Genomic DNA, 20,058 nt, shown 5'->3' on the forward strand with positions numbered 1-20,058 from the left:
ACGCGCCTGCGCCGCTCCGGTTACGCGCCTGCGCCGCGCCTACGGTGTCCAGCAGGGAGGCTTGGCCGGGGACGCGCTGAGAAGCACAGACTACGAGACCGCCGTCATGTCGGATAACGGCAGTACAGACGCTACCGAGCCCCAGAACGGCAGCAGCACCGCCCGGGTGCGTAGTCCGCGCGTCGGGAACAAGGTGACGGTGGTTCTCGGAGCCCAGTGGGGCGATGAAGGCAAAGGGAAGGTGGTGGACCTGCTGGCCCAGGACGCAGACATGGTGTGCAGATGTCAGGTAGGTCTGTACTGTGTGCGTGGACACTGGGAGGTTTCTGTGGTCCTGTCTCGTGTAGTCTAACGACCCGGTCCGCGTACAGCTGCGCGTTAACGGTGCTGGTTTCACCCAGAATCGTGGCTGCTGCCGGGACGCGAAACCGAAACCAGCGGCGTCTCCTGAACCAACCGTGGCTCATTAAAGTCACGTTGGGTGTAGAGGTGGTCGTGCAACGCTGGTGGACACTTGTGAGGTTCTCTGCTCCTTCAGTCCGTGTGGTCTTCACTGGAGTGTGCTGGTATCACGGGGTGGTGCAGCCATCTCCATCTCCGGCCTCTGGTGGAGGTCTGGGCTCGGATGAATCTCCAGGCCCTCCTCATGGGCTTTGCTTGTCAGTTCAAAGTTTGTACAGAATACATGATTCCACACTTTGAAGTTTGAAAATGAACTCTGCACACATGTAAACAGATGTTTGTGAAGATCACGACAGTTCAGTCCCAGCTGATCTAAAACCCACATGCACAACATTTCTGACGCTTGCGAACAGTTTGAAGTCCTGTTGAAAGCTGAGTATTGACCAGGAAGGCCATGACCCGTGTGTGTTATAGTCCTAATCTCTAGACTGACCCTTGCATAAAGTATCTCGGGGGAGGTCAGGACTGCGTTTTATTTGGTCAGCCTGCCTTGTTTCAGTGTACACACGGGTGCTGTGCATGGTTTATGAGTACTGTAAAAACATTCCTGTAATAGTTTTCTCTTTTCACGAAACCTGTGCTATAATATTGACAAATCACTTGCTACGTATTGAAAAGCCCCAGTAACTGCAATAAACTTCTCACTTCTCACTCACTCTAATCTGACATGGACATAGTGATGCAAATTAAATTTAGCCCTGGCTGTTCAGCTGTGGTTGACACGCTGTCTCCTATCTATTTTTTGCCAAGGCAGGTGAGACTCGCTGTCTGCACTTTGGCGTAAGGAACATCTTCTGTGCTTTGGTAGCTTGGCATAATGGAACATGCGTATCACTCATTTATTACTAATCACAGTATCTGCAGCAAACATGTTTAGTTTTTATTCCATAATTGTTATTTTGGGTGGTTCAATAGTTTGTTCTCATGCAGGCTTTTCTAGGAGTGGAAAATAATATTGTTAGATTTCTCACAATGTGTTGTTAAATTAATACTAGAGTGTTTAAGATTTTTATTACAGTACATTTTAAAGTGATTTTCTGTCTCTTAAGCTGATAACAGTGTTGAATGTGGTGGTGTGTGGTGGAGGTGGCTGAATTAGTTTACCACTGCAATGTTCCATACAGTTTGGATTCTGCATAGTCTATGGATTTATTAAAGATGCACCTGTTAGACCTTTTATATATGTGAGAACACAGACAGTATTCTGCCTTTTATTAAAGCCGCACAGACACTGGATCTGGCTGTGACAACCACACACAGTCTGACGGCTGATGCTAGTGTGCAGAATTTTGGGTAGAATTGCTCAATATCTGTCATTTTCACAACAGTAGTGTGTGCAGTACTCGTGGTTCAGTGTACTAACTTTACGATTTTCTCTGTGTGCTATGAGCAGATGTTATCGATGAACCTAGCAGTTTTATCCATAGTGTTATTGCTTTTACCAACTTTAGAAATCATTTAGGCCTTTAGAAATATTTTTTCTCAGAATAATTGGCAGGTCACGCTGAAAGCTCATTTGTGTTGTAGACCTCAGTAGTAAAATGTTTGTTCATGTAATTTGCAGTATGATGTTAGCCTTATTTTACTCTGTGCTTATCACATAGACATTGAATAATATGCTGTTATCAATTATGTGAATGCAATTGTCAAGTTAGTCAAATCTTTTGCTAATTTGGAGCAGTTGTGAGTCATGGGGCTCTGACAGCTGAGTAGTCTTGGTCATCATAAATCAGCCATGGAGTTTGTTGATTGTAGTAGATCTCTGTAGTAAACGTCAAGATTCTGGGTGTTGCTGATCACATCAGGGGGCTTGAGTTGTTCAGTAGGATTCTGTTTCTTGCCTAATCGGCCCACCTGTTGCCCTTGGGGGTATAACAGGTTCTACGTTACTCCTTACCAGCTTCGTCAGAACATTCTTGTGTGTGTGTGTGTGTGTGTGTGTGTGTGTGTGTGTGTGTGTGTGTGTGTGTGTGTGCGCGCGCGTGTGCGTGTGTGTGTGTGAGAGAGAGATAGAGTGAGTGAGTGAGTATGGTTATGTGCTCTCTCTCTCTCTCTCTCCCCATATATGTGTGTGTGTGTGTGTGTGTGTGTGTGTGTGTGTGTGTGCAGAGAGAGATAGAGTGAGTGAGTGAGTATGGTTATGTGCTCTCTCTCTCTCTCCCCATATATATGTATGTGTTTGTGTGTGTGTGTGAGTGAGTGTGTGTGTGTGTGTGTGAGTGAGTGAGTATGGCTATGTGCTCTCCCTCTCTCTTCCTCTCTCACTCTCTCTCCATATATATATATGTGTGTGTGTATATATATATATACACTTCCGTTCAAAAGTTTGTGGTCAACTAGACAATTTTGTGTTTTCTAATGTACCATTAGAACACTGGAGGGATGGTTGTTGGAAATGGGTCTCCATACATCTATGTAGATATTGCATTAAAAACCAGATGTTTACAGCTAGAATAGTCATTTACCACATTAATAATGTATAGAGTGTATTTTTGATGCATTTAATGTTAGCTAAATTGAAAAAAAAGTGTGTGTGTGTGTGTGTGTGTGTATATATAAACCCCCAAAACTCCCAAAACCCCCAAAACTGATATTTACATCATATTTAATAAGTTATTTCCAAGATGACAGTAGGGCCCTAAGAGTGGTTTAGATGTAACTGTACACCTTCAATCCGTGTGCACAGACCAGTGAATGTGTTCAGTTAGTGCCCAACTGTGTCTCCACACCTGTGCCGGTCTCATCCAGCTCAACCCACCCTGACTCTGCTCATTAAGTGCACATAACTCTGGTTCTGTACTCTGTATTGCTAGCTGTACACTATATAATGGCAAGTGGTAATATTGGTATAATAATTCAGCCATAAAGTTTAAATCTTAAGAGTGAATTCTACACAGATCATGCATATGACCACATGTGGGAGGAGCTTCCCAAATGGTTTGTGGGACGCAGGTTGGTGGATCTCACAGACACGGGACTGTATTTGTGGACACGTGTAGAAGTGCGTCTAGGACAGGGCCTATTCTCTATGTGATATATGCAGTTCAACTAGTTTTGTGTCTTTCTGAGCCTTTATTAGCAGCTAAAGGGCAACGCTTATCATGACATGCTGTCTTTGTGAACAACACCAAAGTCATGTGAAGTTTTGTTAGAATTATCATAATGAATATAGCCATCATCTAGTTCAGTCTGTTTCGTGTAATGTTTGCCCTAACTTTCTCTAACAACATCCCCAAAGTCATTAAAAGTCCCGTCAACACTGAACATGAATAATAAAAAAAAACATTTCATTACTTTCATTACTCATTCAGTACTCTGGAAGCTTGGCCGGTATGTTTTGGAAATACACACAGGCTCACATTTTCTCCTTTTGCAGTTTTGGAAATGAAAAACGGATACGTCTCTGCCATTGTTTTGAAATGGTGAAACACGTCTTGCAAAATATGATCTGACCCTTAGCTTGTCCTTGTTTCAAAGTAACATTATGTTAACAGTATGAAAAGCCCAGTTTGTTTGGATTGGTTCCTCAGGCCTGTGAGGGTTGAATACACACACACTGCAGCTCCCAGTCCAAACTGCACAGCTTATTTCTCTCATGATTGCCTTGTTCAAAAACACCACATGGACATGGTAACAAGATTAAATAATTTATTTTCATTTGAAGAGGTCTTCAATAAGTGGAAAGCTTGTTACTTTGTTTGTTTGGCTAATTTGGAACCATTTTGTAATTCAGAATATTTGTAAGTTTATTCATTATTTTTTGTATATTGTGTTTCTTGTCCTCAACTGACTGTGTCTATTTCTGTACTGATATACAGAAACGAAGTATCATTCAAAATCAATGAGAACATGATAATCTAATCCTAGTAACAAGAGCCTTCTCTGATCTTCTCTGATCTTCTAAAGCTGCTCAGGAAGCTGCAGTGGCCTCATACACACAAGGATGAGTGTAAAACACAGATAACAACTTTGTCTTAGACTCATAACAGCTACACAATGTCTTGGACTCATCACAGCTGTACTGAAAGACACAATCTGTAATTGGAAGTGTTTGAGACTGTGAGCTTGAATACATGACTGTATGTAGACAGTGTTGAATACCTGACTGTATGTAGACAGTGTTGAATACATGACTGTATATAGACAGTGTTGAATACCTGACTGTATATAGACAGTGTTGAATACATGACTGTATATAGACAATGTTGAATACATGACTGTATATAGCAGTGAAGAGCTTAGAAAGGTGCAGGGCTGAAGAATTCACAACATTCCTTTTGACCAACTTCCCTAGCCACTTGAACACAGTGGTTAATATTTTCCTTCTCAGACTGAAGTAATTTTATTACTTGCAAAGTAACATAAGTACTTAATAAAGCAATTTAATTATTTATGTAATTAATACTGTTTTTATACAAATTGCTTAAATTGTTCCACAAGGCTCAATCCTGGGGTCTGTTATATATCTATAAATGATATTGTTTCTACTGTTACTGGTGTACATAATGTACACCTATATGTTGATGATAAAGTCTTGTACTGTTCTGTTGACACTTTACTTGCTGATTTGCAACTTGCACTCCAGTAACCACAAGTTAATAATTTAAGCACATAAATCAATTTGTTTTTTCAAAAATATCAATCATGATATTCCTCAAACATATTCAAAATATTCATTAAAAATATTAATTAAATAATCTCACCATCTACATTTATATGAATGTGGCATGTGTATGGAGCTGCAGAGTACAAGTGACTTTTAATTTGGATTAATTAGAAGCTAACTTAAATATTATGTGAATAGGCTTGTAAAAAATTGAGGAAAATGTGTTTTATAGGAATAAAACGTACTTTGCATTGTAGAAGCGCGTTATTGAGACAATGTACTTATATGGTGACATTTTATTCCTGTGTGCTTCAGCTGTGTCTCAAGGTCTGGGATTACAGGTGATATTATAACTCAAGGTCTGGGATTACAGGTGATATTATAACTCAAGGTCTGGGATTACAGGTGATATTATAACTCAAGGTCTGGGATTACAGGTGATATTATAACTCAAGGTCTGGGATTACAGGTGATATTATAACTCAAGGTCTGGGATTACAGGTGATATTATAACTCAAGGTCTGGGATTACAGGTGATATTATAACTCAAGATCTGGGATTACAGGTGATATTATAACTCAAGATCTGGGATTACAGGTGATATTATAACTCAAGGTCTGGGATTACAGGTGATATTATAACTCAAGGTCTGGGATTACAGGTGATATTATAACTCAAGATCTGGGATTACAGGTGATATTATAACTCAAGATCTGGGATTACAGGTGATATTATAACTCAAGGTCTGGGATTACAGGTGATATTATAACTCAAGATCTGGGATTACAGGTGATATTACAGGTGAGGTGCTACAGTTGGGTGGCCCCATTGGCTTTTATTTATTTATCAGCCCCTTACTGTTCAGATTTGTTTAGTACCTCTTTACTTCCTATTTCTGTCTGTATGGTGGACAGAACGTTCTTGCACAACTGGATTACATTTATTGATTTGGAAAATCCAGTAGAACTCACAGCATTGCATTTCATTTCATTTTTCTCAGCTGTATTATAAATGAGGTATCTACCTCAATGGATTTTCAAGTTTTAATAAAGGTTTAGGCTAATGAATTCTAGCAGTTTCTTTTTTGTTATTCTCAGCCATATTTATGCCATCAATTCGTTGTTATAGGCAGACCATTACACGTAAGGGCTCTCCTGCACTTCAAGAGTTCTTATTCAAGTGGATTGATATTGCCAAACATAAAGAATAGGTAAAACTTATAGCTGTCTGTGACACAAGCTTAAATTACACAATAGTTTTAGACATTCTGTTCGTGTGTTCTCGTGCTACAGTAATGACTGCCCTTTAAGTCAGTAATCCTTTTGGAAAATGCTGTAAAGAAGGACAAATATGTTACTGTTAAGCCGACTACTAGCAAATCTAACATTGCAGCCTGTTTCATTCAATACAAACACAGATGGAAATCGGCTATCATTTGCTGTGATAAATGTGAGAGTTGGTGTACAGTAGCCAGGGGTCGGGTGCTGCTGGTTTAATGTCATGTGAGCACAGTTCAAAAAGGGCAAACAAAATCATTCAAAGTGACGAATGATTTACAGAAGGAAACGTCAGGAAAATGTGTTGAATTAATTTGCATTCATTTATTTTAATTGTTGCTATTAAGAATCAACATGGCTATAAATAAAAGTTAATTGGCCTAATGTCTGCTAGCTCTGTGAATAGAGTAGGTCAAATGTTGGATGTCATGTCATTTGCCCTCGTTTGGGACTGTGGGCGGGAGCCAAATCAACGTATACGTTGTTGTCAGGAGTGGGCGGAGCCTGTGCAGATCTCTAGTGCATGGCAACAGATATCAGACTTATTTTTATTTATATATATATATTTTTTAAGATAAAACTGACAGAAACCTGACATGCCATCAGCTGGTTAATTCTGGTTTATGCAGTAATGCCATGTATACGTGGTGCAGTCAGTCTCACTGACGCTCTGGTGAAGTATGACGCTCTGGTGAAGTATGACGCTCTGGTGGAGTATGACGCTCTGGTGGAGTATGACGCTCTGGTGAAGTATGATGAAACCTTCTGAATTTGTGCACTAGGAGCTTCTTAATATTCTACAGTGTTTTAATTACGTCACTAATGAGGCCTCATCTTTGCTAAATCCAACCTCCAGGTGCACCTGAACCAGGCGTTAGGAGAACACTAGTGCTGGATGTCTGGTTGCTGTGCTGGAGACCCTCATTATTTTATTTGTTGGTTTGTTTTTGGTATTTAGTTGTAACACTGAGTGCATGTTGTCAGAGTTTTGGGGGGTGGTTAAGTCCCTCATATAGGCAAGAAACTAGGAACAGTAGAAACCAATCAGGTCATATGACTCTTCCAGTGGCATCAGATGGTTATATAAAGATCTACTGGTGCAGGTCTATCAGTGTAGAATAGATGATAAACGCACCAGTCGTCCCCCTGCAGGTGTGGGCCGCTCCTCTACTAGACCCCGTGGTGCTGAGCCTCCGTCATGCGTGGATACAGTTAGAATGTCAGGTTTGCAATATGAAAGTCATCCAACACGGCCTGATGTCTAGTGACATGAGTGCACACAGTTATTATGAGAGGAAGGTTAGTAGGAATTACTGTAGGAATTATAAGTAGCTACGTTTGTTCAGATTTTTTGTTTTCAACTTTGTGGAAAAAGGTGCATTATTTTCTATAGATTTGCATTCACAGGTTGCAAAATGAATTTGACTTATCATTGGAGCCGGCATAGCCTGTCTCTGTGAATACCAAAACATTTTATCATCATATATTAAACAAGGTAGAGTTTGATTATTTTATCTATGCACTATTATGTATTGCAGCATATGTGGCTTCTTTGCAAATATAGCTCTTGGGTTCCTGCCAAGAAATATGTTTTAGTTATCCTTGATAAAAAGGATTATTGTTTTTTTCATTGTTTATTTTAATTATCCTTAATACCACAACAAACTCTGAATATGAAGAGGCAATTCTTAAAACTCTAGAAATGTGTGGTAGTTAAAAACAGTATATTAAGCCTTTGTATAGGAGATGCGGTGTGCTTTATCCCTAAGGCAGGATGTCTGTCCGAGCTGATAAATCATTGGGGCCTTTCAGCTGCCAAACCCATCACTATGGTAACATTAAATGCTCTGGTAAGGTCTTCTTGGGCCTCTGCCTGTCTGCAGTTGTAGAATCAAATGCTTCAAACTCAATTTGGCTTCCAAAGTGTTTGGTCCCCTTAATCGCTGCTTGTATTTATATTTAACCCCTTTGACGTGCCCTCTCCTTATGATATATGGCAGTGCCCATCGCTGATATGTAGTGGGGTGTTTTAAGTAACAAGTGAATGGAAAAAAGCCATTTTAAATTGTGTGATTTTGTGACTGATTCTAGAGAATGCGAAGTTATATTTTAGATGCTTCCATGTATTCAAACGTGTCCTGTAAAACGTAATCTAGTAGAACTTCAACCATAAACGTACCATGTGGGTGCTGTGTTACAGACGTTTATTACAGGCACATTGTATGTGCGTAAAGTAAACGGGACGGACGTCTCCGTGAACTTGACCAAGAATATCTTGGCGCTTCTCCTTCCAGAGCAAAGGGGAAAAAGATACAAATGTGAAGTGATTTATTAGACGTGCGGTGTGAGAACCCCTCTCACCCCTTCCATGAAGTCAGTGCTGACGCACTCACACACGAGGACACTTGATATCTGTGTGTGGAGACAGACAGCAGGCCAAATGTGTGTTCATCATGTGTGTGTACCCTGCTCTTTAGGCACATACTGTACATATCCCGTATATGAACAGGAGGGAGAAATACCCATTTATAACTAGTCTGATTGGATAATGGATAAATAAGTGCAGTAAAGGATTAAATATTTTCTCCCAAAACACTGAAGTGTTTCCATTTTGTTAGTATGTTGACCTGAAAAGACATTTATCTCTGGACATTTTGCCCTCTCTGGGGAGGAGTGTCTTCACATAGGTGAATACCTCCAAGTTGTCATACAGCATACCAATGAATCCCGCATTTCTATCAGGAGATTACAAACAGCATGCCACGCTAAATTAGGATTAGATTAGATTAGATTATACAGAACTTTATTGTTTCCTATCTAATCTAATCAAGCTGTTTGTGTTCTCCTGATAGAAACACAGGAGACATTGGTATCAAGCATCAAGGTGACCTGGAGTTATAACCCTATGTGCTACTCAGTATTGTTTCATTATTATTTGAGTACTCTTCTAAGTAACAAATCTAAGCTCTGAAGTATTAATATCTCAAACGAAGACTGCAGATGCTTTGATAGATCTAAAATGCCTGTGTTCTTTGGAAGTCACCACAGTGTTGACATGTTTACTCTTCCATTGTCTTCTTGTGCCATAATCAAGATGTTGCCACTATTTGCAAAATTTCAGTTATTTATGTGAATGAGAGAGATGTCAGTTACTTATTTATGTGAATGAGAGATGTCCATTACTTTTAAACTGCCATTCAACAGAAATGAATCCATAAAGGAACTTGGAGAAAAAAATATTTTAATAAATGCCTGAAAACATAATTAACTAAAGCATTTGACTTAAAATACTAGTCACTTAGTGTACGGAACCAAGAAACAAATACTATTTGTGGATACTTTTAACACTGTAATCCATTAGCAATTAACACACCTACCAGAACTCCCCAACAATGACCTATAACTATAACTTGAAACTAAGTTATTTAATGAATAATGCTTAATGAATTTTGTTTTACAAAAATATTGAAATATACATTGTATCGATAGGACTGGATTTACTGTATAAAGACGAGATTTATTCATTTATGTAACAGCATGTTGAGGCAGGTTAAGGAGACATTCTTTGGGAAGTGTATGTGTTATGATATTAACTGATTCTTGTAAGTGTTATCTAAGGAATGTGCATTTTTAACTGAGTTCATCTCTCTTTTTTTTTGCGTCCTGTCTCTAGGGTGGCAACAATGCGGGGCACACGGTCGTGGTGGACTCTGTGGAGTACGACTTTCATCTGTTACCCAGTGGCATTATCAACCCCAAGGTCACCGCATTCATTGGTGAGTACGCGTGCTTCAGTAGACGTGGAGGAGTAGGATGCTGTGACCTCGCTGTGAGGGACCTATACTCCGCTGTCCACTGTAAACCATGTTTGCTTTATACCCCACGAAGTCGTTTCAGCTCTTCTCCGTCTGGCGTGGTGGTGACAGGAGCTATGCTAATCCCACGCTAATGCACGCTGTGTGATTCCCTCTGCAGGGACCTTATTTTGATAATGGTTCTCTGAATTATGTGTGTCAGCAACTGCTGTATTTGCAAAGGGGTAATAATGTGATGTAAACGGTCTACTTTCCTATATATAGACATGCATTTTTATCACACTAATGCATGCAGTTGCTTTCTGAGAGCTCCCAGCAGTGCTGTGTTAGGGCCCATGAGGGAGCACAGATGTAAACATGTCTGCCGGACCTTCCGCTCAGTCAGAACCTCCATATAAACAAACATTATGGTGGGGAAGATCACTATTAACACAGTACAGTTGTCCTTGTGAGGAAGTTGAAACCATCTTGCTACTGATCTTGTCTTATGATGTGGCCAGGAGTGCTGTTTTCTCTTGTGATGTTACAATGCACTACTTGAGAGGATCTGAAATAACTCGCACGTCTGTCTTTCACCGCAGGCAACGGAGTAGTCATACACCTGCCGGGCCTCTTTGAGGAGGCAGAGAAGAATGTTCGGAAGGGAAAAGGTGTGTGTGCGTGTTCACCAGAATGAGGCGGAGAGCCACGTCTGATCTTTGTCTGTGTGGAGCCGTGTTTGTGAATGCTAACGCCACTGTTGCGGTATGTGCTGTCAGGTCTGGAGGGTTGGGAAGACAGGCTTATCATCTCTGACCGTGCCCACATTGGTAAGCTGCCATGACCCTGCGTGCTCAACGACGGCACACCACACCACCATCCTCATCTGCTCAACGTCACCTTGTGACATTCATGTACTGGACACTGTGTCCTGTATATGATCTGTACTTGGTCACGTCTCTCGGTTCCTTTTGGCTAGAATAATTGGGGAAGTTTCACTTTGCATCAAAGAGTCATTTAGAGGATTTGTTCAGTGAACTGTGCTTTGCTAATGCTAACATTAAAAAACAAAGTTATGTTGTCTGCACTTGAATGACTTCTGTCCCATTGCGTGATTATAGCTACTTAGAGGAGGTTGGTGTAATGAATATTACAGTAGCTCAGTAAAAACTACGCCCTCTGTTGTAGATGTTGCTGTAGTAACTTCTGTGAACGTTGTTTAGACTGCAGATTAGATTAGTGCTACTTTGTCCACAGTGTTTGATTTCCATCAAGCTGTGGACGGAGTCCAGGAACAGGAGAGACAGCAACAAGCTGGCAAAAAGTAAACACACACACACAAACACACATACATACACAAACCCACACACAGGCTCAAACAAACACAGACACAAACAAGGACACGCACACACACACACACACACACACACACATACATACACAAACCCACACACAGGCTCAAACAAACACAGACACAAACAAGCACACGCACGCACGCACACACACACACACACACACACACACACACACACACACACACACACACACACACACACACACACACACACACACACACACACACAGCAGATCCCTGCTGGATCGATAGTGTACAAGAGACACTGGCTCTTCTTTATATTTTGAAAGTCAAAGGCAGGTTCAGTGAGACGTTGTGCTTATTTATCCAGTTTAGGAACAACTAAGAAGGGTATTGGACCCGTTTACTCTACCAAGGCGGCCAGGAGCGGCCTGAGGATATGTGACCTTCTCTCTGACTTTCAGCAGTTTTCCCAAAGGTGAGAGTTTGTGATACCAATTACACTCTTACACACACACTATATTGCCAAAAGTATTCACTCACCTACCTTTCTTGGTCCATGGTTATTTTTTAACTGTAGTATTATTCAGTTTGTCACAAAATGGTTAACTGTCTGAAGAAGAAGAAAAGGTTGATAAGCCAAGTAAATATTAATGCAATTGAAAATGTTGTGTACGTTTTAGCCATTCCTTTAAGACAGTTAATGAAAGGTAGACTCAAGCCTGCATGGTCTGTTATCAGATTACCCCATGGTGTGTTATCAGATTACCCCATGGTGTGTTATCAGATGTTACCATGTTATCAGAAGACCATGTTATCCCATTCCAGTGTGTCCTGTCTTCATTGATTATTTTTCAGTGTTTGTTCATGTCTCTCATAGACACAAGAACTTGGCCTTGCAGTACAAGTCCATGTACCCGTCTCTGGAGATAGACACTGATGGGGAGTTAGAGAAACTGAAGGTGAGCTGCTCACTCACTGATCTGACTGGGCCTCCGCAGGTCTGGAGCTCACAGCTAGGGGGTGTCGCTGTGCCATGCAGCAGCTCCTAACCACAGCTTAGTGTTGTAATACACTTGGGTCTCCCAGCAAGGACTATGAAACACAGTTAGTCTGCTATGCAATTACGCATGAGGAATAAATGTCCCTCGTGTGAAGACGATGTAAAAGAACATCACCTCTTGTGCTCTCTCGTTTGTTACCACCCTTAATTCCCTTCAGAGTGTTTCTGGAATACTGATGTCCACTCAGCATTCATGATGTCACATGTTTGAGGTCTTGTCAGTGCAGTGTTGGCCTGTGTGGTACTGATATAGCAGATGAGCACTCTTAATAGTTCACTCTTCATTTTTATCACTTGCTCTGAGCTCCCTACTCCACATGCTTTGATCTCAGGGTGTCTGGATTAGTAAGAGCACTTTCCTGATCCAATATATCACCCCACAGTTCATCACACCTGCAGTGTTTACCAGTAAAACCAGTTCAACTTCAAACTGTTTATGTCCAGCTCTAAAATGCGTCATAAGATATCCAATATAGGCCCAAACCTATAGGACACAAGTATTAACAAACAAGCACAGTCTGCATATGCAGGTTATTTTTAATCCTCGTTTTATTGTGTGATGTAATTGCAATACATTAATGCAATATGCAAATGTATGAAACCATCAAGGTTGTCTCAGCTTTGTCCCAGGTATGAGCTAGTCCCTGTCTCACACATTCACCCTGTGAAGGGCAGATATACCAGTCACATCTGCTGGGGTCTCTTCGCCCATTAGGCTGACACGGGGGTCCACCGAGTGTTTCGGAGCTCCACGCCGACAGCCTGATTTGAAAAGGCAGAGTTTGCATACTGTTGGCGGGGTGGGCACTGTGTGAGTTCAGCGTAGTGTGCTGTTTCTGTCAGACGTACGTGGAGAGAATAAAGCCTATGGTGAGAGATGGCGTGTTCTTCATGTACGAGGCTCTGCATGGGTCTCCTAAAAAGATCCTGGTGGAAGGAGCCAATGCTGCCCTGCTGGACATTGACTTTGGTGAGTCACCTAGACTGACACTACAGCTCAACTGTGTAATAGCCTGTGATGAACACGAACAGGGGCCTGGGGTCCTCACCTTGTTCACATCACATGTACTAACCAAGTGACATTGAAACATCACCAGACTTTAGTTGATGAGTTTCATTAAAGATCAAAGCTTAGATATGACTGATGCACCTGGATTATCATATGATACACACACACACACACACACACACACACACACACACACACACACACACACACACACACACACACAAACATATGTACTCTGCTGTCTCTTTAATATACCTTCAGCAGTGGTCACTACATTTCCTGTTTACTGTGTGTTTAAATGTATGTTTAACCACAACACAGGTTGCTGTGATATAAGAGGAGTCACAGTCTCCAAATGGATTAAAGGGCTTAGTAACATCCTAAACATTATAATTGAGCAGGCATTAAAGCCAGGGTTGCTAGGAGATTTTACACTTTGCACAACTTGGAGACGCTTAAAGTCTGTTTTGCAAAGTCTGTACCTGGAATGATAAAAGTATTAAAACTAGCTGTTCCATTCACACAGGCTGTCTTGTCTGCAGAGCTTAGTGTATTGTACTAGCATCAAAGGAAATGTTGTGGACAAGAGTTCTTGATTAATGTGTTCTTGAATGTAAATGTTCACTTTGTAGTTTTCTGATTGTATTTGGTTTTTGTAACACAATGCTCTTGTGTCCTTGAGATTATTATGTTTGTGCGTCTGTGACATTTCACTTTTCATTCATTTTGAAATGCAGTACGTGCCATAGAGAGTGTGTTGAGGTAACGCACACCGAGTGTTTCACCTCCCAACTGTCGTCCTGTCAGCTGGCCTGAAAACGTCCTCAGCGTGACGGGCACCTGCCCTGACGCCACTCTGTCATTCCAGGAACGTACCCGTTTGTGACCTCGTCCAACTGCACGGTGGGAGGAGTGTGCACAGGCCTGGGCATGCCGCCCCAGAATGTGGGCGAGGTCTACGGCGTTGTCAAGGCCTACACCACACGAGTGGGCATTGGGGCATTTCCCTCGGAGCAGAACAATGTGAGAATGTGTGTGTGTGTGTGTGTGTGTGTGTGTGGGTGTGGGTGTCGCTCAGTCAGGCATATATCTGTCGCTGGTGTGATCAGTACATCTGAGCACTTGCAGACACCGGCGTGGGCTTTGAATGGTAAGGGGAGATGGTGGGTAAATATGAAAGACGTTGAGAGATATTCAGCTGTGCTGGGTAGTGTGCGGTTACGGGCGCTTTGAGAGAGTGCCGCTTTACCTCCCTGTGGGACTGTCCGGGCCGCTCTGACACAGGCCAGTCTCACATTAATCAAACCCGACAGTGTGAGCACGTACACGTGAGCAAAGCTATCAGATCTACCATGATCTTCATCCCGCCGTTTACATAGCTTCAGGGTATCCATTTTGGTATTGGGTATGTCCTTCTCGAAGAGTCCAAGAGAAAAACCTACTGTCCATTGCATACCCTATAAAAACATAGTTTGTTCATATCTTAGCAATATTCCCACAGTATATAGACTAGCCTCTTTTCTGATGTATTGTACTGTCTTTAAGTGCTTAACATCTCCATCTAGTGGAGGATAGTGAGTGGGATAAAACTAATAGTGTGTATGCTAGAAACCACTAAGAACATATACTATTACCCAATAGTACGGTACTATGTTCTTGTGTTTCATCCAATGTTTCTTACTTTGACTTTTCACTGTTTGACATACTGTACGCCTGCCTGTCTTAAGGAAATTGGGGAGCTGCTTCAGACAAGAGGAAAGGAGGTGGGCGTGACCACTGGACGCAAGAGGAGATGTGGTTGGCTGGATTTGGTGCTTGTCAAATATGCCCACATGATTAATGGCTTCACAGCGTGAGTCTTTATCTCAGACTGTCTGTCAGTTTTAGTTCTTATCGTTGGTTTTGCTTCTTGATTTTGGATTTGTAAGTTTCAAGAAATGTTGCATCTCTCTTTTGACTATACTTTTATAGTTTAACATAAAGGTTGATCATTAATAAAATTAAATATAAATTTCCGATCATCAAATAGAAGATAGAAGATACATGCCACAGAGAGATTGTATAGGTTTTATTGAAATGAAATGGCATGCTTGTAGTTCACGTGTCACATCCCCAGTTTGAAGTGCTTTGTTCTAACATGTTCTTGTCCACTTTAGCTTAGCTCAAACCTGCATTCTTAAATGTAAATGTGCCATATTTTGTCAATTGTGATTTTTACACCGCAATCGACATTTGTCCCCCGCTTTTAACCCATCTGTGCAGTTAGAACACACACACACACACACTAGTGATTACTAGGGGGCTGTGGATCACACGTGCCCAGAGCGGTGGGCAGCCCTAGCCCGGCGCCCGGGGAGCAGTTGGGGTTAGGTGCCTTGCTCAAGGGCACCTCAGTCATGGCCTCAGGTCTGGGAATCGAACCCACGACCCTCCGGTCACAAGACCAGTTCCCCACCACCAGGCCATGACTGCCTCTTGTCCTCTTTAGCCTAGCTCTAACACGCATTCATGTATTCTTTAGCTTGATTTTAACATGTGTTGATGTCCTCCTTAGCTTAGTTCTAACATGTGTTGATGTCCTCTTTAGCTTAGCTCTAACGCATTCTTGTCCTGTTCATTTTAGCTTTAACCTGTGTTCAAGTTCATTCTTTAGCTTAGCTAAAATATGTGTTTTTGTCCTCTTTAGCTTATCTCTAACCTGCCTTCATGTCCACTTTAGGTTAGCTCAAACGTGTGTTCTTGTCCTCTTTAGCTTAGCTCTAACCAAATTGGATATTTTGGATGTCTTCCCTGAGATTAAAATCGGTGTGGCATACAAGGTAGATGGTGAATCCATACCATATTTCCCAGGTGAGCAGCTAGAGAACATTTCACGTAATGAGCCCTTTTTGTAACTGCATGCTCTTTGAAGTTATACACACAGTCATGTCAGAACATTACGACCACCCATAAGTGAGATGACATAAGTGAGATGACATAGCAAGGACTGTGTTAGTTATCTGGAGGTATCTGGAGGCACTCCAGCTGCAGAGCACTGAGGTCCCTCCGCTTGTGTGGTTGTGGATTGTGTGTTTGTGGGTCAATACAGTGAACGTGGCAATCCATGTGTACCCAGATGTGCTCCACTGGATTGAGATCAGGTGAGTTAGCAGATCAGAGGACACCTGTTCACTCATACAGCCCCCTCGTGTGGTGAAGTGGGGCTTTATCCTATTGGTAGATATTAACATCAGGGAAGAATGTCAGCATGTACAGCTGCACTGCTAGGATTACTCAGTACTCACTGGCATTTAGGGACTCATGCAGTGCTGTTAGCGCAGTGCTATTAGCGCAGTGCAGTTGTATTGGTGCAGTGGTATTAGTGCAGTGCTATTAGCGCAGTGCTGTTAGCGCAGTGCTGTTAGCGCAGTGCTGTTAGCGCAGTGCTGTTAGTGCAGTGCTGTTAGTGCAGTGCTGTTAGTGCAGTGCTATTAGTGCAGTGCTATTAGTGCAGTGCTATTAGCGCAGTGCAGTGCTATTAGTGCAGTGGTGTTAGTGCAGTGCAGTGGTGTTAGTGCAGTGCTGTTAGCGCAGTGCTGTTAGCCCAGAGCTATTAGTGCATTGCTGTTAGTGCAGTGCTGTTAGTGCAGTGCAGTGGTGTTAGTGCAGATCTATTAGTGCAGTGCTGTTAGCACAGTGCTGTTAGCGCAGTGCTGTTAGCCCAGAACTATTAGTGCAGTGCTGTTAGCGCAGTGCAGTTGTATTGGTGCAGTGCTGTTAGCGCGGTGCTGTTAGCGCAGTGCTGTTAGCGCAGTGCTATTGCCCATGATTGTCGTGGTGTCCTCTGCTATAACTGGCGTGCTGCTTATTTACACGTACATCAAACCCTGTCTAGTGGCGTCTGTGACGTCCTGTGCCAAGTTCCTTCCAAACCAGGGGTGGTCATGATGTCCTGATATGACTGCCTATACCATTTACACTGATGATTATTAAGAGACCCCTAAATACTTTAAAAGTGTCTTGTATATCAAGACTTAGAAACCTTAAGGAGCCTTTATTTATCAGCCAATCAGGAGGTGTTGCAGAGGGTTGAGGTCCAGTACGTGACTTTACCTGGCTGGAAAAGTGACACCTCAGCCGCCAGGACCTTCAATGAGCTTCCAGAAAATGCGCAGAAATATGTTCACTTCGTGGAGGAACACCTGGACGTGCCTGGTAGGGGCCTCTCACTCCAACTTCATTACCCTTATTGAGTTTCTTTCTTGTTGTTGTTTAGTGTTTGTGATTCATATATATATATAATACACAATGTCTTCTAGGTTTGCAGCTATAGTCATTTGCTAATTGTTCCCTTATTTGCTACAGTGAAGTGGATTGGTGTTGGCAAGTCACGAGAGTCGATGGTTCAGCTGTTCTGAGTGGCCACGGTGCACATGGCGATGTTCATGTCCTCCAGTGCTGTAACAACCAGCCGAAATGAGGGCTCACCAGTACAGGGCCACAGAAAAGTATCCTGCCTCCCACATCTCCACCTCCTACATCTCCACCTCCCACATCTCCACCTCCCACATCTCCACCTCCCACATCTCCACCTCCTACAAGCAGAACAAAACGGATTCTTTTCTTTCATGTATCAAGAGCTTTGGTCTCATAACCTCTTATGTTTGAAGGTCGTGGAGGGTCACCAAATTCTTTGACCATTAGAAACCTCTCATTAGCACCCAGTTGGCTTCTTTAGTTGGTTTTTCACCTTTCTCCTGTGGCCCTGGTGCTGTGTTCACACTGCTTTTAATCAAGCTCAGAACCCATGATCACAACCTGCTTTTAATCAAGCTCAGAACCCATGATCACAACCTGCTTTTAATCAAGCTCAGAACCCATGATCACAACCTGCTTTTAATCAAGCTCAGAACCCATGATCACAACCTGCTTTTAATCAAGCTCAGAACCCATGATCACAACCTGCTTTTAATCAAGCTCAGAACTCATGATCACAACCTGTTTTAATCAAGCTCAGAACCCATGATCACAACCTGCTTTTAATCAAGCTCAGAACCCATGATCACAACCTGTTTTAAACAAGCTCAGAACCCATGATCAAAACCTGCTTTTGTCCCGTGATCTTTAAGCAGCTTTCTTTGACCCAGTGTGCACCATGCACTGTGGTTAATGCTGGTTATTGTAGAACATGACCCTGAGGGTGGCCTTTTATTATCCTATATTCATTCATTACTAGTGTTTTCACAAGCAAAATGTCTCAAGGAGCAAACACTGGTGTCTTTTAACATTTTTTAAATTGTGGTTTTGAAACCCAAATTCAGTGATGCCATCTGAGATTTGTTTTAATGTGCTACTGCACCTTATTTCACTTGTGCAGTTTTTGGTTGTTGCTTTGGTAGTTATTGTTCACCTGTAGGAGTGTGATTCTCATTAATCTACATATCACATTGGTGAAGTGTTGGTGAACCTACATATCACATCACTAGTGTTGAACGAACATTGAATACAACATGGATCCAGTTTCTTTTTGGACTAATATGTATATAGTTGTCACCTGAAGAAGAATAATCAAATATGTTATGACTTTGTCATGGTGAATTTCATCACAAATATTTACTATATAAGTAACATGGTAACAACCTGTTTGCCCATTTAGGTAATCAGGTCCATGTAACAGGGGAATTACTTTTTATGAATAGATGTATTCTAAAATAAAGTTATTGTGTTTATTTTTCATTTCATCATGGGTTAGGGTTATTTACTCTAAAATATGATATCTACACATCTGCTGACAAATCAATTTATGACCTAAGAAAGATGGTTCTGAATATGCAGAGCCAGATTGAGACCCCGGTTAAGTCTTAGTCACTGGTTAAATTTTAGTCTCCGGTTAAGTTTTAGCCTTAGCTACAAAGCATTTAAGTGGTGATTCATAACTACAATTTAGTCCAAGACTAAACTTAATCCATGTCCTGGAAACCAGCCCTTCGTTTTGCACACCTACAACAACGAAAACAGGCACGTTGGTGAGTGGTCAGCTGTCAGGTCAACTCGATACACGACTTGAATGTATTTTAAAATGATAAATATACACTCAGTTTCTTTGTTTCATTTTTATTCTCAGGATTATTTGGTGATCATAATGTAAATACTTTATTTCTGGTATACTGATACATGGGTGATCAACCTGCTGCAGAGTCTAGATCCAAACCCCAATCTCATCACATAGCGCAGAGTCCTGGTGTGTCTCCACAACTGTGGTTGGATGTGTCTCCAGGACTGTAGTTGGGTGTGTCTCCAGAACTGTGGTTGGATGTGTCTCCAGGACTGTGGTTGTGTGCGTCTTCAGGGCGGTAGTTGAGTGTGTCTCCAGGACTGTGGTTGGGTGTGTCTCCAGGACGGTAGTTGGGTGCGTCTCCAGGACTGTGGTTGTGTGCGTCTCCAGGACTGTAGTTAGGTGTGTCTCCAGGACTGTGGTTGGGTGTGTCTCCAGGACTGTGGTTGGGTGTGTCTCCAGGACTGTGGTTGGGTGCGTCTCCAGGACTGTGGTTGG

General features: G+C 42.0%; 1 protein-coding gene across 3 annotated transcripts; it reads left to right on the plus strand.

The window, feature by feature from the left end:
- adss2 (adenylosuccinate synthase 2) lies at nucleotides 1-19,718 on the plus strand. Of its 3 annotated transcripts, XM_076995612.1 has the most exons (13): nucleotides 14-289; nucleotides 10,019-10,121; nucleotides 10,742-10,810; nucleotides 10,919-10,969; nucleotides 11,397-11,463; nucleotides 11,825-11,932; nucleotides 12,335-12,416; nucleotides 13,361-13,487; nucleotides 14,395-14,549; nucleotides 15,254-15,378; nucleotides 16,279-16,376; nucleotides 17,571-17,720; nucleotides 17,871-19,718. In XM_076995612.1, the coding sequence occupies exons 1-13, from the start codon at nucleotides 107-109 to the stop codon at nucleotides 17,921-17,923; spliced, it is 1,371 nt and encodes a 456-aa protein (XP_076851727.1). In that variant the 5' UTR covers nucleotides 14-106; the 3' UTR covers nucleotides 17,924-19,718. The 3 variants fall into 3 exon arrangements, 2 of the variants coding, with proteins under 2 accessions (XP_076851728.1, XP_076851727.1); XR_013127195.1 differs by lacking the exon at nucleotides 16,279-16,376 and having other exon boundaries at nucleotides 1-289; XM_076995613.1 differs by lacking the exons at nucleotides 16,279-16,376; nucleotides 17,871-19,718 and adding an exon at nucleotides 16,615-16,666 and having other exon boundaries at nucleotides 1-289; nucleotides 17,571-17,705.
- The last annotated feature ends 340 nt before the right edge of the window (nucleotides 19,719-20,058 follow it).

The sequence above is a fragment of the Brachyhypopomus gauderio genome, unplaced genomic scaffold (assembly GCF_052324685.1).
Source record: "Brachyhypopomus gauderio isolate BG-103 unplaced genomic scaffold, BGAUD_0.2 sc222, whole genome shotgun sequence".
Taxonomy (NCBI): Eukaryota; Metazoa; Chordata; class Actinopteri; order Gymnotiformes; family Hypopomidae; genus Brachyhypopomus; species Brachyhypopomus gauderio.